At 43.5% G+C, this 19119-nt stretch overlaps 1 protein-coding gene across 1 annotated transcript in view; it reads left to right on the top strand.

Annotated features, from left to right (window-relative positions):
• Positions 1–19119, top strand: part of ASAH2 (N-acylsphingosine amidohydrolase 2) — a 113043-nt gene that overhangs the window by 58580 nt on the left and 35344 nt on the right. Inside the window, exons 9-11 of the mRNA XM_088464661.1 lie at positions 9729–9815; positions 11070–11174; positions 16836–16917. Coding sequence (XP_088320787.1) covers positions 9729–9815; positions 11070–11174; positions 16836–16917 — 274 coding nt within the window. The remainder of the gene's footprint in view (positions 1–9728; positions 9816–11069; positions 11175–16835; positions 16918–19119) is intronic.

Here is a 19119-nt window from a genome sequence, read left to right as displayed (position 1 = left end):
TGTGAGAAGGTCATCGTCTGATTATTCCCCGTCACTTCCCAACTCCCGGGTTTATTGGGGTTGGTTATGTTTAAACACAAAAGTGATCTATCTACTTGGAATTGATAGAGGTGGTTTGGATGAGAGGAATTTTCCATCCAATGTTTTCCCTTTTTGTAATGCTAAAATTTCCGTGATATTCAGCGGAAATGGCACCAACCCTACGTTATGCTGTCCCTGGGGCACATGTGAACACACCCAGCAATCAGTTTGATTTAACACTTTGCCTACCATGCTATGATAATCCTCTAGAGGATACCCACCCCAGTACGGATTATATTTAGGTTGGCACCGTTGGATACAGTTCTCATCAACTAGGGACCCACAAAGCTCACAAATACAGGAATCTTCAGACGCTAACCCTCCACACCTTCCCCGAGTATCCGGAATGACAGCTCTTTTAACAATAACAGTACTAAGATTGGTCAGACACTCCCCTGATTGGCATTGCACTCCTCCTGATTCCACTCCATCAGCACTGCCATCAGCTCCCGTTTCCTCAATCGGTCCCCCATCACAGACACTGGATATCCCCGGACTGACCAGGATGGTGAACACTCTAAAAGAGAATATGAAAATGAACACAGCAGGCCCGTCCATTGTCACAACAAGACCTGCAAATTTCTCTCAGTTCAGGTATCTTACTACGACCTTTTCAATCCTCCCGGAACAAGCTCGTGAGCGACAGATCCACGCTATCAGCTTTGTCTCCGACTTGTTTCTCCACCGGTTGATTGACCTTTTTGCAGTGAGTGGAATGGACCCAGGTATCTCTCTTGGCCACCTTCAAAGATGTAGTACTCGTCAGTAGCACCTGGTACGGACCTTCCCACCGATCAGTCAAACAACCTGAACACAAGAAATTTCTGATCATTACATATTCTCCTGGTTCAACATCATGACAGTTCATTTCAGGCATATCATTAGACAACAATTTCAGTTTCTGCTGCTGTTGCTTTAACTGCTTACTCATTGATATAAGATACTTCACAGTTACCTCGTTGTTACCCTTTAGATCTTCCTGTGGACTTATAATCAAATGAGGTTATCTACCGAACAATATTTCAAATGGGGACAGATTCAGAGGAGGTCTAGGAGTAGTCCTTATGCTATGTAGGACCAAAGGTAGAGCTTCTGGCCATCCTAGTCCAGTCTCTGCCATGATTTTACTTAGCTTATTTTTAATAGTCCCGTTCATCCTCTCTACCTTGGCACTGTCTTGCGGTCGGTAGGGGGTGTAAAGTCGGCTATTAATACCCATCAGTTTACACATATTTTGAAAATCATCACCTGTGAAATGGGTACCCCTATCACTCTCGATGATTCTAGGGATACCATACCTGCATACAAATTCCTGAACTATTTTCTTGGCAGTAAACGCAGCAGTATTAGTGGCCGCTGGGTAGGCCTCAAACCAGTTAGAAAATACGTCTGTGCACACTAATACATACTTAAGGTTCCTGCAGGGTGGTAATTGGATGAAATCAATTTGTATCACCTGGAAAGGTCCATCAGTCGGTGGAATGTGGGATGGTTCGGTAGGGATCGCTTTCACTATGTTCTTTCTCAAGCAGGTCAGACAGGACATTGCTATCTTCTCTGCTTGTGAAGAAAAACCTGGTGCGCACCAGTATGTCCTCACCAACTTGCACATACCCTGTTTACCCAGATGAGTCAGACCGTGTGCTGCCTCAGCAAGACTGGGGTAATGTGCCTTGGGGGCTACTGGCTTACCATGTCCGTCCCTCCAGAGCCCAGAGGACTCTTGCCCACAACCCTTGGACTTCCAAATGGATTTTTCCTGAATTGAACACAAATTTTGCATCTCAATTAATTTCAGCATGTCAATAGTTTGAAATGACATAATAGCTTCAGTTGGAGGAAACATTTTTAACCCTGATGCCCATTTTGCAGCTTCATCAGCTCTGTTGTTGCCCAGTGACACCGGGTCATCCTCACATGTGTGGGCTTTGCATTTAATTACTGCCACTGCTTTGGGCAGTTGGATTGCTTCTAGAAGATGTTTTATGTGTCGGGACAACTGGTGTGCCTGCTGCTGTCATAAAATTTCTCAGACGCCATAGAGCCCCAAAATCGTGCATCACCCCGAATGCGTACCTCGAGTCAGTGTAAATGTTAGCAGATTTGCCTGCTGCCAGTTCACATGCTCTAGTCAGTGCTACTAACTATGCCACTTGGGCTGAGTGTGGAGGACCGAGAGGTTTGGCTTCTATGATGTCTGTGTCATTTACGACAGCATAACCTGTACATAATTCACCTGTGTCTGTTTGTCTATGACAACTCCCATCCGTATAAAAAGTTACATCCACATTCTCTAAAGGTGTGTCATGTATGTCAGGTCTAGCAGTAAAGGTCTGATTCAGATGTGTCATACAATCGTGCGTATCATTATGTCTGCCGAACTCACCTCCCGCCAGCAACTCCTCTCCTTCCACCCTTTGTACATCATGTTGTACATATGGTAGGTATGCAACGTTTAACAGTAATTAACAGTAATATTTGCAGGAGCAATTAGAGCTAGTTCCCATTTGGTGAACCTAGCCGAGGAGACGTGTCTGGTTTGAGCTGAGTTCAACAGAGCAGATACAGCATGGGGAGTGTAGACAATCATATCATGGGCCAATACTACGTCCTCACTTTTACTCACCAATAAAGCGGTAGCTGCTTCACTTCTCAAACAGGTGGGGAGTGATCTTGCTACCGTGTCCAATTGGGCACTGTAGTATGCTACGGGCCTACTGGCATCACCATGTTTTTGTGTAAGGACACCTGCAGCACAACCATCGGCTTCCGTACAATACAAATCAAAAGGTTTTTCATAATCAGGTATTCCCAATGCAGGAGCTCTTGTCAGACTATCCTTAAGATTGAGGAAAGCCTGTTCTGATTCCTCTGTGTGTATGACACGATCGGGCTTTGAGGAAGAGACTAGTTCCTGTAAAGGTAAGGCCAAAATAGAAAAACCTGGTATCCACATTTTACAGTATCCACACATTCCCAAGAAGGTACGAATTTGCTGTTGATTCTGCGGCAGTGTCATGTTTTGTATGGCCTGGATTCTATCTGTTGTAAGGTGTCTTAACCCCTGGGTTAGGCAGTGTCCAAATATTTTACTCTGGATTGGCACGACTGTAGTTTGTCCTTAGCCACCTTGTGTCCTGTTTGTGAGAGATGAAGTAACAAAAGTTTAGTATCATTCAAACATGACATAAACGAGTCAGAACATAGCAATAAATCGTCCACATATTGAATTAGAACAGATCCATTGGCAGGTTGAAAAGATTGTAAACAGTCGTGCAATGCCTGGGAGAAGATACTGGGCTGTCTATGAAACCTTGGGGTAATCGTGTCCATGTGTATTGTAAACCTCTGTATGTAAATGCAAATAGATACTGACAGTCTGGATGGAGAGGCACAGAGAAGAAAGCTGAACAGAGGTCATTGACAGTGAAATGGGTTGCATTTGGTGGGATTTGCATCAAAATGACATCTGGATTCGGCACTACAGGGAATTGGCTCTCTACTACCTTATTGACACCTCTAAGGTCTTGTACCAGTCTATAACCCCTCCCACCACTCTTCTTCACTGGAAAGATGGGACTGTTGGCTACACTAGCTGTACATACTAAAATTCCTTGTTGCAATAATCGCTCAATTATTGGAAAAACCCCTAGTTCTACCTCCTGCTTTAGTGGGTACTGGGGAATTTTTGGAGCTTGCCTTCCGCTTTTTAAATTTACCATTACTGGGCTTACGTTTGCCATTAATCCAGTGTCCTGTCTATATTTAGTCCAAAAGGAATCTGGAATTAAGGACAACATTTCACCTACCTGTGATGGAGTTTCATTTAAAACTGTAGAGTGATACATTATCCTTTGAGGAGTGTCTAACATATCCCGCACCTCGTATACCATTCTCTCTGGGATATCTAAAAATACACCATCAGGGGTGCAATATATAACACATCCCATCTTACATAACAAGTCTCTGCCCAGTAGGTTAGTAGGAGCAGCAGCACCCAGGAGAAAAGAATGCCTGGTATGCAACGGCCCAATAGTAACCTCTGTAGACTTTTTTAAAGGATAATGTTCCACTGTACCTGTTACACCCATTGTTGGTACTGTCTCGTTGGTCACCTGCAAATTAACAGGAGATTTTATCACCGACCTGGTCGCCCCTGTGTCTACAAGAAAAGGATATTCAGTACCAGCTACATCAACCATCTTGACCGGTTCTTCCCTAGTACTTCCCGTTAACCTGACCATCTGTAGACTACAGGTATGACCTGACCCCTAGCGTTGGCTACCATTCTCCAATAAAGCATTTAAGGCTACAATTGGAGCTGGTGCCTGCTGAACATTTGCTGGCCTCTGTGCATATCCCTTATGGGGATATCTAGGTCTTCCCTGATGTGCGATCCCTACTCCTTTTACTGTACAGTTTCTACTTAAGTGTCCTGTTTGTTTACAGTTAAAACAGGTTCGTGTTTCAGGTGAAGACATGTGGTGTTGTGAGGTTTGCGCAGAGGGTAAAGGTGGTGGATATGGGTAAGGATAGGGAGGGTAAGGGTATTGTGGGGGATAAGAAGTTGGTGGATAGCCTGGGACCTGTGGTTGCATCGGGTTAGTGGGATAGAGTTGTGTTTGTTGTTGAGTGGGGTTAGTGAGAGCACATACTTGTTCAGAAGTGAGTGTGTGTGCAAGTGTGTCTGTTGGCTGTGATGTTACCGTCATTCCCTCCAGAGCTTGTATACTGACAGCCATTAGTTTCTCGCTCTGGGCTTCTCTCTTTTTGGAGATGTTCTTATCATGTTCAATAGCGGTTTCTATGCGGGTATCTATTGTAAGTCCCCGCCAGCCAGGCTGTGAGGTCTGAACCCGAGTTTTTGAACTCTCTTTCAGACCATCCACAAGTACCGTAACTATCATCCCCCTGTGGTGAGTGCTATCTTTAATATCCTCTATCCCAGTGTACTGGGTGATAGCCTGCAGAGCCCGATCGCAATAATCTTCTGCAGTCTCACTCTCTTTCTGCTTAATGGTGAAAATTTTGTTCCAGTTAACTACTACTGGAAAATATATACCCAATTGAGTTACAATGCGGGAAATGTTACCTTGGTTTACTTGGTCTGTTAAGGGAACGTCGCCATCCAATACACAATCCGTGATAAATTTTGTCACGTCGGTATTGCGTGGCAGACAGGCCCTTAACACCACACGCCAATCTTTATTAGTGTGCTCATGTGAACTACCCAAATTTCTCAAAAATCTTTGACATTTGGCTAATTCCTTTTTGGGATCGGGGAAATCATTTATGATGGAATTTAGTTCTGCTCTTGTCCAAGGACAATGCATTACTGCTTCCCTCGTGGGCACTATACCGTTTGCGTCTGCATTTCCATTTGGAACAGTTATTGTCCGAATGGGATGCAGACCGGTAGCGCTGCTACCTTTGATCTGATTACCTGCCTGGGGGTTTAGTCTGCTGCTGCTACGTATGGTATGAACAACTTCCTCTACGGGTGCAGAGGGCATTAACACTTCCCTTGCTGTTACCAATGGAGATGGCGGCACCACTCGAGATTGTGGTGATGCAGCATCTATCATCTGCACAGCATGGGAAATGGCAGACATTACAATAGGCTCATCATCCACATCATGAACATTTTCTTTATAATTGCTTAAGAGAGGGTACAAGTTGCTTGTTACATTTTTATGGGTATTTTTGGTAACTGTACTTGCACCTCCATCCACATAAGGTGGGGGAGGTGAGCGTGAACTGCTGGCAATACTCTCCACGACGCTACCTTGTCGCACGTGAACGCCATTTTGCGGCTCGCCCGTATTACAATTCAGCGTCTCGGATGTATTTTCTGGCAATGTGCTCACGATGCTAGTTTGCGTCATTTGCACATTGTTAAGCCACGCAACCCCTTCATGCTGCCACAGTTTTAAACATTCAAAATATTTAACCTTTTTCTCTCGGGAGCGCATCAAACTGATGTGATCCCGGACATTGTCTAACACATTTTTATCAAAACTTCCAATCCTGGGAAACGGTCTAACACTCTTTCTCATCATATTAAACCATAAATCACAATACCTTATTGCATAAGTACCGTACTTGGTATGCATGATACTACGGGCTGATCCGATCGGCACCTCCATTAGCAGCACATCATTGCCTAACATCTCTACTGTTTGCGTGGCTCCCATTCTGAGACAACTCCTACGCTTTCCAATAAAGATTTAAGCCGGTGAAAGACGATCAAGACACTTTCACTTACCTGTGGACGATTTAAGTCGGCGCCCACACACCTGGATAAGATTTTAGTAAGGCAACTTCCACACCTGGATAAGATTTGAAAAAGGCAACTACCACACCCGGATAAGATTTAGTAAGGCAACTTCCACACCTATGAGAGTTTATATGTCGGCTACTCTCACGCACCTCTCTACAACAAAGACAACATGTACACCTGCTACTGTGTATAGAACGGTAAAGCTGCTTACCGAGTGGCTAGGCTAACCCTTGCACCTAGCCCTTAAGGATCATACGATACCCTTAACTTTGTTCAACAAGTATTCACTGTTACACACTTTTTTCCTGCGCAGAAAAATACACGTTAACCCAGGTATTGCTAATAGAAAAAAAATGTAAACCTCAATGGCTTTGTTCAAACACGTGGCAGCACAACCGGAAGTACGTATACGCTATTGTGCGACCAGTCACATACACAATAATGCGACTACCACACAACCGTATAATGGCTTTTTAACTGCGTACACAAAAGTGCGTCTTTTTTTCTATGCGCAAACCTGCGACTTAGTCGCGTACTCAGTACTGCGACACCCCTTTAAACGTAAGGTTCTATCAACAGAGGAAAACAAACTTTTTCCTCTCTTGTCCCTGGATTCTAGTCAGCTCCCTTGATTCACACGGAGATGGATAGCGATCTTTCAGCATAAAGCGGTTGCAGGCAAACCCTGCATGTGGCCACTCCACCCTTTGCTGAAATATCGATGGCCGTATGTACCGTGTGAGCAGGTAAGTGACTTCACTACGAGCCCCCAACTAACGATACTGGATCAGAACCTCTATACACACCTTCCCATACCTTCTAATGTCCTGCCTATACCTTCTAATGTCCTGCCTATACCTTCTAAGGATGACACTAATTTGCATACGCAGTCATACCATAAATAAAGACTTAGACGTGGAATCTGTGGTTCCAAAGCACAAGTGATATTCAGGTAAAAGTTCAGACAGTTATACGCAATTGATCAAGACACAATTTAGGCGCAAAAGGAAATTATACAGACCGCAAGTACAGTATACATACGCAGGCGCTTCCGGACCTAGAGATAGGCATCAGCAAGAGACCCCTCATCATTCAGCATTCAGCACGAAGACTCAGAACCAGCGTTCGTGCACTCATATTTATACCCCCCAGATAAAACAGGACAATAGGGAAGTCTGTTGCTGATATCATTGGTTCTCAGGGGTGAAGCATCTGTTACAGCACATTTAACAGGCTGGTTCAAGCAGACTCTCCCTGCCTCTAACAGCTGGGGGTCTTCCTCTTCACGCCACTCGTAGCATCCTAACAGTTGTTTCTAAAATATACATTTTGTTGCTTGTAGGCTCTGTGATCCATAACTGGGGAATGCGTGATGCGATCTCCCAACCGATAACACCGGAATACTGTAAAAAGGATACGCATCAGTACAACTCCAAACATGACTTGTTTAGCATGTATAATACCTTAGTTATCAAATATCTTTATTTCTCAGCATTTAAACTAACTGAACCAACTTAAGTTATACACTTTAGAGCTTATTGAACCTTATGTGTGGATATGTAATATGTGGGTATTGAGGGTTTGATATAAGGACGCTAGTTAACTCGGGGCAGTTGCGTGCGCATAAAGCTAATAAAACAGCGGTTTCATACAAAGTCCTATGCATTCGCTAATATGTGACTAGTTAACAGCGCTATTGTATGTATTAATGTGTGTTTGAGAAATGGTGAAAGATGCAAATGCATTGTGCTATTAGTATTATTGCCACATGTACTAAAATGTGAGTTTATCTAAAATGGTGCTTAGGCGGCCATTCGCAAAATGGCGTCTTGCGATCTCATTTTCAAGATGGCGTCTTGCGGCCAGTCGCAAGATGGCGTCGCTGCGATTAAATTTTAACCTGAACTTGTCTTAGCCAATTATTCAGCTTCGACAAGAAGTACTACGGAAGTACAAATGTAATTGGCGTTTTAGGGTCAACGTAAAGGAATAAGACCCTGCCACAGCTGGGAAAAAGAAGCCCTTTTAGTCTTCTCATGTGGAGTGGTCTTTAGCCAGTCCATTTGGAAAGCAAATAATAATTTAGCCCAGAATAAAGAAACCGATTAGGGATCTGCATGGGTCCACATCTGTAGTATACAGTACATTTACGGGCCACCGCTGATATAACCAATAATAATTTTTACTATCTCCCTCACCCGATACAGAATGTGGCAGAATTCCCAAAATTGCCCACTCCAATTATCTAGTTAATTAGCGGACGATAACTAACTAGATAGCTAGATGCAAATCTATTGATGGATGACCAAAATCTACGGATTCCCACATACAATGTATAAAGGTTTCATCAGAGGCCCCACACTTAGGGCAAACACTAGTATATGACAATCCCATCAAGAACCTGTGGTGGGGGGAAAGATACCCATTGTGATAAATGTTATAGAACATTTCTCTATACATGCTGGATGAGACCACTGATTGAGAATATAAGAATGAGCGGAACAGGCTTTCCATGGTAATATGGAGGAATACAGAACACCAAGTTGATAACCCTGTTGATATTTTAGAATGGTCTAAGGAAATCTGAAGAATTTTATAATGGAGAGATATTGCCCCCCATCACCCCATAGGCCTAGCTAATAATAGATCCAAAGAGTTGGTCCAATCTTTTGAGGAAAGAGTCCGTATATATGGAATATTTTTAAGTGAATGGGAAAATGAAGTTATTTACCAACAGTTCTCAAAGGTGTGAATCACTGCTTGAAATAAATCAACCAATAAGCATTTAGCTATTATCTGTCTAATGCAGGCTAAACAATGCAAGCACATGTCTTATTGGTAGCTATGGTTTTATTTCAGGTATGCACCACTGAGCAGTGTTGGTAAATGACCCTCACTCATTTTGTGCCTCATGCCTTTATGATGTGACTAGTTCCCTGCATTAGATAGATATTGGATCATTTCACAAATTTCAGTGAGTTTATATAAAGTCAGTGGTGTAAATACAAGATCCAGCAGCCACAAATCATGAAATGTCTAGTTTATTACATTTACACATGGGATTGTAGATAATTTTGGTTAATTAGGTATATGTATTTATTTATACATGTCATATGATCTATTCATTTCACTAATAGTCTTACAAAGCACCTTCTGCAATACCAACAAGGCAAAGTGATGTTACAACACTGTAGTGATTGTGCCACACTAGATAGATAAGCCCCAACATCAGTTTGGTAGTTATACCCTTGGAAATCATATTTCTTTGGTTTTATTCATGGTTTGAAGAAAAACTGAAATTTAAAATTTAAGAAACATTGCAATCAAAGGATTCCAATCAACGTGTTATTTTAATATTTTATTTAAGGTCACAGCATGCATTGCTACCGGCCCAGGAGCGGATATGTTTGAAAGCACAAAAATAATTGGACAACAAATATTCGAGAAGGCCAAGGTAGGCAAAAGTTTACCATATCTTTCTAAGAGTGGGCTATGATTTTAAGCTATGCTGGCAAACTAGAACTGGTTTGGGGTACTTTTTGTGCTATATATATATATATATATATATATATATATATATATATATATATATAGTGAACAAATCTCAACTCTAACGTGGCAGCAGAGTGCTTCACTGTGCAAATAACAACTCTATAGAGAAATATTTTGGAAGTCACACAATCTTGTGTGCCTAGTGAGCTTCTTCCTCTTGTTTTCCATAGTGTGCTTCTTCCTCTTGTGTGCCTAGTGAGCTACTTCCTCTTGTGCGCCTAGTGAGCTTCTTCCTCTTGTGCGCCTAGTGAGCTTCTTCCTCATGTGTGCCTAGTGAGTTTCTTCCTCTTGTGTGCCTAGTGATCTTCTTCCTTTTGTGTGCCTAGCGAGCTTCTTCCTCTTGTGTACCTAGTGAGCTTCTTCCTCTAGTGTGCCTAGTGAGCCTCTTCCTCTTGTGTGCCTAGTGAGTTTCTTTCTCTTGTGTGCCTAGTGAGTTTCTTCCTCTTGTGTGCCTAATGAGCTTCTTTCTCTTGTGTGCCTAGTGAGCTTCTTCCTCTAGTGTGCCTAGTGAGCCTCTTCCTCTTGTGTGCCTAGTGAGTTTCTTTCTCTTGTGTGCCTAGTGAGTTTCTTCCTCTTGTGTGCCTAGTGAGTTTCTTTCTCTTGTGTGCCTAGTGAGCTTCTTCCTCTTGTGTGCCTAGTGAGGTTCTTCCTCTTGTGTGCCTAGTGAGCTTCTTCCTCACCAGGCACTATGTAAGCCGCATGCAGGTGACATGGGGCAACGATTGTGCCGCCCCCAGTGCCTTGCACCCTGTGGATGGCACCGCCCGTACACACTCTTAGTTATGACCCTATATACGTGTCATAAAGGTGGAGATGTATCAAACCTACTAAAGAGTGGACCAGTGGAGCTGTTCCCCTAAGCAACCACTCAGCTTCTACCTATCATATAGAATGTTCTTGATACATGCTAGCTGGAAGCTGATTGGTTGATATGGGCAACTTCTACACTTGTCCACTGTTTCTTGTTTACAAGGTTTGATACATTTCCCTCAAAGTCTCTAAAATATTGGGTAAGACTCCTGACTTATTTTATAACAACTGAATCATCTATTAAGGGCTGAGGCCCAGAGTTACTTTCAGAATCACTGTCACTTATTCACTTGTTTCATTTGCACATATGAACTATTTAATATGATGCTTTGTTTTGAAATAAAAGGATTTCTACAATGCGGCATCCAGGGAAATGTTGAATACTGTGAATTGTGCTCACCAGTGGGTAGACATGAGTAATGTCACAGTGACGCTTAATAACACTCACAATGTAAGTATGACTACACACAAAACATCACAATGTAAGTATGCCTGTACACAAAACATCACAATGTGAGTATACCTGTACACAAAACATCACAATGTAAGTATGACTACACACAAAACATCACAATGTAAGTATGCCTGTACACAAAACATCACAATGTGAGTATACCTGTACACAAAACATCACAATGTAAGTATGCCTACACACAAAACATCACAATGTAAGTATGCCTGTACACAAAACATCACAATGTGAGTATGCCTACACACAAAACATCACAATGTGCAGGGGCTGGCTGGCAACTTTTAGCCTGGGGGGCAAATGCATGCAGGCGGCCCTGGCAGAGGAGTAGCGTGTGTGTCCGAAGAATATGCGTGCTACGGCGCCCCCCCCCCCTCCAGTGTTCCAGGGAGGAGGCGGGTCCATATGGGATTAATGTAAGGTAAAAATAAAGATTAGGGCAGCCCCCTGTCGTAGTGCCCATATGCAGTGCCCCGTGTGCAACAGGAGAGAACACCCTTATGCAGGCCTCCAGTAGTGCCCCCAGTAGTAGTACCCCCCTTGTAGTGCCCCCAGTAGTAGTAGTCCCTCCATTTGTAGTGCCCCCAGTAGTAGTAGTCCCCCCATTTGCAGTGCCCCCAGTAGTAGTAGTCCCCTCCTTTGTAGTGCCCCCATTAGTAGTAGTCCCCACCTTGTAGTGCCCCCAGTAGTAGTAGTCCCCCCCTGTAGTGCCCCCAGTAGTAGTCCCCCCTTGTAGTGTCCCCAGTAGTAGTAGTCCCCAGTAGTAGTAGTCCCCCACTCCCCTTGTAGTGCCCCCAGTAGTAGTAGTAGTCCCCTTATAATGCCCCCAGTAGTAGTAGTCCCCAGTAGTAGTAGTCCCCTCCCCCTTGTAGTGCCCCCAGCAGTAGTCCCCACTTGTAGTGCCCCCAGTAGTAGTAGTCCCCCCCTTGTAGTGCCCCCAGTAGTTGTAGTCCCCCACCCCCCTTGTAATGCCCCCAGTAGTAGTAGTCTCCCCTTTGTAGTGCCCCCAGTAGTGCCAGACACCCCCCCCAGTAGACACACATAATATAAAAAACAAAATAAAAAAACCCACTTACCTGAATCCCCGCTCCCGCCGCCGCCATCTGCTTCTCCGTCTGTCCTCCCGGGCCGGGCCGCTCTGCATTATGGGAGAGACGTCATATGACATCATGACGTCTCTCCCATTGCCCACTGCGGGAGCCGGAAGATGGAGCGGCTCCCGCAGTGGGCGCAGCAGCAGCTAATGAGAGTCTGACAGACTCTCATTGGCTGCTGCTTACAACAAACACACAGCTGCCGGAGCCGGCAGCTGTGTGTTTGTCAGTGTAGCACTGACTGAACTCCATCCGGTCAGTGCTACACACGCGGTGAAGTCTGTGTCACAGTGACACAGACTGCACAGGCCCGCGGCCCGCATGACGCTGCGGCCCGGGGGGCACATGGCACCCTGCCCCCCGGCCCAGCCCGCCACTGACAAAGTGAGTATGCCTACACACAAAACATCACAATGTGAGTATGCCTGCACACAAAACATCACAATGTAAAGGTGCCCACACACATAGCGATCTGCACACGATCAGCCGATGTGTACGTTTTGTGTACGATTTCCTTTGAAACTCTCCCCGGCAGCTCTGCACACGATCTCCACACGATCTGCACATGATTTGGTGTCCAATCTTCATACGATCTCTCCTGCATCCAGACTTTCACAGTGCATCGGCTCCTAGATTGTCAGATCTGCCCTACTGCACAGCAGATCTGACTTTGCGATGTGCGACCAGCAGGGGACGCGCATCGCAACGTGATCGTGAGTGGGGACTCACGATTTACTCAGTATTTGGCCATATTTTACACGATCTTTCGTTCCAATGTGTCGGAATCGGCCAGATCGGGTAAAATATCACTATGTGTGTGGCCAGCTTTAGTATTCTTAGACACAAAGAATCACAATGTAAGTATGCCTACACACAAAGAATCAGAATGTAAGTATGCCCACACACAAAACATCACAATGTAAGTATGCCAATACACAATACATCACAATGTAAGTATGCTTACACACAATACATCACAATGTAAGTATGCCTACACACAAAACATCACAATGTAACTATGCTTACACACAATATATCACAATGTAAGTACAGTATGACTACACAGAAAGCATCACAATGTGAGTATGCCTACACACAAAACATCACAATGTAAGTATGCCTACACACAAAACATCACAATGTAAGTATGCCTATACACAAAACATCACAATGTAAGTATGACTACACACAAAGCATCACAATGTGAGTATGACTACACACAATACATCACAATAATCTAGTCAGGATGCCGGCGTCGAAATTCTGACCGCCGGGATCCCGAATGCCGTCATCACCTACCCAACCCGCATTGACATGCTCACAATGCTCCCATAATACGCCCACTGAACAGACCATTTTTGCATGTGCTACTACACCACCCAGTCTCCGCCCAGGAACACCCATCACTTTTCAGCCACACTGTTCCCATCGCAACAGCACCTCTTTGCGTACAGTCTGTGTAACGTCCGCACCGCAGGGGTTTTCAGAAATGTTCACGCATGCACAGTTGCAAATAATCGCTGCACTACGTGACCATCAGCATTGCGTGTGGTTTGTGTGCGTGCTTAGCATCAGGCCCGTTACCTTTGCTAGTATGTGCCCAAGTTTTTTGGTCAAATAGTCAAAATATTTCTACAACTAACAAAAACAAATACGTATTTTTACCATACTGCAGCAGTGTGTAAAGTGTGTTGTACATACAATCACAAATGATTATTTTTTCTTTACATTTTGTCACTTATTAATATGAAGCTTAAACTGGCTGTCGCTTTTTCAGGAGATCCTTCTTCTGCAAAATCAACCTGTGGGGATTTATTTCTCTGCCAGTGTAACAAATGTGTCTCTCCTTGTGCACACATTCCCAGGCAGGAGTAACCTGATTTCTTTAGCTGGGTACACACCACTCGATATACTGTATCGTATGATATAGCATCCCGACGCGGATCAGAACGATATATTGTACCTATTGTATGTGTACGCCTGATTCGTTGTTCCTGGCCATTGTTCATCGCTTCGTCTCTTCTGCTGTTTTGTCATACGGTGCATGCAATGTATGGTTACATTGTTCACTCATTGCTGGGTTGCGCCGTTGTATGGCGCGTTGTATGGCGTGTACCCAGCTTTAGACTGGGCCTATCAATCACCAAGCTCATTTGTTGTCACATGATGGCAGGGAAAAGGGTTTTATGCTATGAATTTTCTACAGTCTCTCTAGTTACTACATCATATTTCATGTGACACTGGTTGCCATTATGGTCACATGCCACTTGTCAAACTACAAATTATCAATAGTAGCTTCAGTCAAAACCCTAATGAAAATTAGCTCCATGTGACTTCTTACAGGTAACCAGTGAGTTATGTTAAAGAAATACACCACATTTTTGCAGCACATAGTAAATAACACTTTTGAGCAAGGACTTATCCCTAATGGAGCATACACACGGTCAGATTTGTCAGACTTGTCAGATTTGTCAGATGAACGACTGAACGATTGAACGATTTGAACGATTTGAACGATTTTACCAAAGTTTTGAACGAATTGAACGATTGAACGATTTTACCAAAGTTTTGAACGATTTGAACGATTTGAACGATTGAACGATTTTTGACTGCATTAAAATGAATGGAATCGTCCAAGTCTGACTGCAAACCCATCAGATGTCAGATATCGTTATCTGACAAATGGGAACGCGCATCGTTGATCGTCCATCGTTCAGGCATGTCAGATATGAACGATTTTCCTTCAGATATGAACGACTGAACGATTTTTAAATCATTATCTTTCATATCTGAAGGAAAAATCTGATCGTGTGTATGCACCATTACTGTGGAATAAAATATTACCTTGGATTCCTCAGTGTATTACAGTATCCTTAGAATTTGCTCTTATAATTTCTTCTAATTAATTATATTATTGCATTATAATGCTTTCATGTATCCGCATATTAATAGGGCAACCCCTTTTGCTCCCTAACATGAAATCTTCATCTCACTGTGATTAATTTAAACTCCTACTGCACCCAGACTGACAAGAAAAGAGGTAATAGGATCATTGTTTATTTAGTACTAAAGCTAGGTACACACTGGAGCAATGTCATTACGAGTGGGCAGATTTGGATAAATCGTAACGACATATTGTGCATATCGTTCAGTGTGTCTGCACAATGACCCTCATTCAGAGCCGCTCGCAAAAAGCGAGCGCTCGCTCTGAATGAGGGCGGGCACTTTTGTTTTGAAAGCCGGCCTCCTGGCCGCTCGCTAAGCTGTGGGTGACCACCCACAGCTTTAGCGAGTGACCAGGTGATGGTCGCGATGGTCGAGACCATCGCGGCTTGCGAAGAATCCCCTGTGGTAGGGTTTCATCTACCGCAAGCCCCAGGTAGCTTCCTGCTCTAACAGAGCAGGAAGCTCCCTACTGACATCACTGGTGATGTCAGTAGGGCCGCCTATAAACGGCAGGCGTTCCTTCAGGAATGCCTCCATTTGTCCGGCCACCCCCCACCCCGCCTACAAAACGGATCGAGCTGTCGATCAACATCAACAGCTGCCCCGTTTGTAGTGAGCCCCGGAGCGAGTGAATTTGTCGCTCCGGGGCTTGCACATGCGCACTGCGAGCGATGCGCATGCGCAGGCCTTCACCATCGACCTGATTGCGAGTGCATAGCGCTTGCGAGCGGGTCTGAATGAGGGCCAATATGCGCGCTCCCGCAGTCACTTGCAACGTCGTCAGGTTTGATGTGCTGCACTTCAAACCTGACGATATCGCAAGCGGCCCCATTCATGTTAATGAAGGACATAACGAGTGGTTGTTCTGTCGTTCAGAATCATAACATCACTCTAATATGTACCCGCGGTATGATATGTTGGCCCGGCGGGCCGACATATGGATATGGCTCCAGTACACATCGTCCAGTGTGTACTTAGCTTAATATAGGTATCCTGGTTTCTAATATAAAAATTATGCAAACTCTTATTGTCCCATAACATAGCAATGATTACTATTACATGGGTACCTTCAGTTACACTCACATGATGGTGATCTCCTGCACATTATGTAGGGTATAATTTATACTGTACTGCAACTTATGAGGATATTAGAAGCCACAGAGGTGTAGGAGAGGTAATACTTTATACAGTCACAGATTTAGGTACATTTATTTTCCCAAAGATAAAGGACAGGATGCACAGAGCTGTGTCATTGATGATTCCTCTTGTCATCCTCCATCATGATAGCCCATGTTATTTTCAGAAATAGGTACAGTGTACACTTTCATAAATGATTGTATATATTGCAAGGAAGGTCTTTATGCACTATTTTAATTAATATATCTTATTACATTTTTTTGAAGACATCTGTAATTTCTGGCTTTCGATATATGAAATCCATTGCATGGGAAAATGCCTGGGCAACCAGATGACTATTAGACGTAGTCTTAAATAATAATATAAATATCGCACTAAGACTAAGTATGTTTGGAAGAAGGCTATAGGGAAAGCGTAGTATGCACATAACTGTCAGTCATTTCTTGTCACTTTTATTTCTCCTAAGGCAACAACCTGCAAACCTGCCCTTGGCTACAGCTTTGCTGCAGGAACAATTGATGGCCCTGGACTAATCAATTTCACCCATGGTGAGTGTTTCCATTAGGCTCTTTTACAATATCGGTCCATCTGTCCTACCCTTATTTTGTAGACATAAAAAAGTTTAACTCAAAAAATTATGACATATGCTGAAAAGACATGTGCAGCTTTTATGTATGTTATTAATTTTAATTGGTAACATTGTAATCCTTATCACCGCAAGTTAGCCAAAATAAAGCACCACTCTATTCTGTAAATAGCAGCTCGCCCGGTGCTCAGACTCGTGAGGTAGATACAGTATGCTGTATAGATATGCTTGGCACTCTGGGACCAAATTGTAATTGAAGAAAGAACTCAATGCTCACAACAGGCTTCGACGTTTTGGGGTGCCAACCCCTTTATCAAGACCTTTATCGATAGAAAAACCTGTTGTGAGCATTGAGCTTCTTTCTTCTATTACATTTGGCCCCGGTGTGTGTGTGTGTGTGTGTATATATATATATATATATATATATATATACTGTATATATATATATATTACACATTTGAAAGTTCATTTATTTGAATCAAATGGAAATAGTGGTGCTTTTAATGGGGAACTATGTTTTCTTAAAAGGTCATTGTAGGGACAGAGGGCCTGATTCAGACCCGGTCGCAAGCGCTGTGCACTCGCAACCGGGTCGATGGTGGGCCCCGTCGGCTCCATGCGCGAGACCCGGATACCGACGGGCACTCCGTTGCTCCGGGTCTCGCAACAAAGGGGACGAGCTGTCGATGTTGAGTGACAGCTCGCCCCCTTTGATGGGCGGGCCGGAGGAGTGGCTGCCCAAACGGAGGTGTTCCCATGTGAACGCCTCCGTTTGGGGGCGGCCCCACTGACATCACGAGTGATGTCAGTGGGAGAGATTTCGGCTCTGTTAGAGCCGAAATCTATCTGGGGCTTGCGGCAACGAGACCCTACCACAAGGGTCTCGTCGCAAGCCCGATGGTCACGATGGTCTTGACCATCGCGACCATCTTCCTGGCCGCTCGCTATAGCTGTGGGTGGTCACCCACAGCTATGCGAGCGGCCAGGAGGCTGTTCTAAAAAAAAAAAAAAGACCGGCCCTGATTCAGAGTGAGCGCTCTGTCAGAGCGTCCGGCTCTGAATCAGGGCCAGAGATCCAATACATTTCAACTAATACCAAATATTTTGGTATGTTATAGGGTAGAGGTGCATCATGCATGGCCTGTGATTCATGACTCCAGAACTGGTCCTTTAATTGATTATTTGAGTCACTCAGATATGCCATCTGTTTTATTGGGGATCACCTCTTTATGGGTCCTAGATCCGTAGTTAACTGACACTTGGTGTTCAGAGAAATAGTACATTGGCATTCTAAAACGATGGCACTGCTATACAGCATGGTGAAATAATATTGTCTTATCCTTCCTCAACGTATGTGCCCACAAAGTAATTCAGAATAAAATATTCTTTCTTCATATTACATGTATAAACAAATTCCTTTCTCATGGATCTTAAAACATGGTGTTTTATTTGTTTTCTGTGTAGCCCCAAAGTAGGAACTTGCAGGTAATCAGTAGATGAGATGAGGTGCAAAAACACCCACATTTTTTGTATTGGTTCTAAATCATTGTCACCCTCAAGTGTTTAGGATCAATTTTTGTTTTGTTTATTTCTTTAAAAATGTATAAAAACAGCTAAGATTTGGTAACTTGGACCTGGTTTTATTATTAACATCAATAACGGTTATTTCCAGTTAATTTTGACCACCTCACAACTTCCGAAATCATAAGGGAATATGCGAGATCCGTTTTTTTAGATCCGAGTTCCGAACTTGGCGAGAAAGCCTGAGACAGGACTCTGTTCTACTCTGAAGCCCAAAGTTTGGGTGTGTTCGCTTTTCAGCAAAACTGAACTGCTCATCTCTAGTAATTAGGTCTACTTAGGATATCTAGTTTTGGGTTACTTCTGTCTTTTAAGTATTCGATGCGCTTAAAATAATTAAAGTTGTAGCTGAAACTAAGTAAGAAATACTTTCCAAATCTCAGTAATAAATCATCTGCAGATTATAATTATAATAAGAAGTAGTAGTAGTAGTTATAATAATTATGAATATAATAATCTGCAAAAAGCCATCTAAAAAATACAGTTGCTGCTTTGTAAATCCCAAAGCATGATCCATTAATCTGATATGGTTATATTTGAATTATAAGGAGTTTCAATTTGATGGGTAACAACTCAGCCATAG

Source organism: Taudactylus pleione, unplaced genomic scaffold, assembly GCF_031769625.1.
Source record: "Taudactylus pleione unplaced genomic scaffold, aTauple2 ptg001745l, whole genome shotgun sequence".
Taxonomy (NCBI): Eukaryota; Metazoa; Chordata; class Amphibia; order Anura; family Myobatrachidae; genus Taudactylus; species Taudactylus pleione.
Note: the sequence above shows the minus strand (reverse complement) of the source record. Positions and strands in the feature narration are given on the sequence as shown.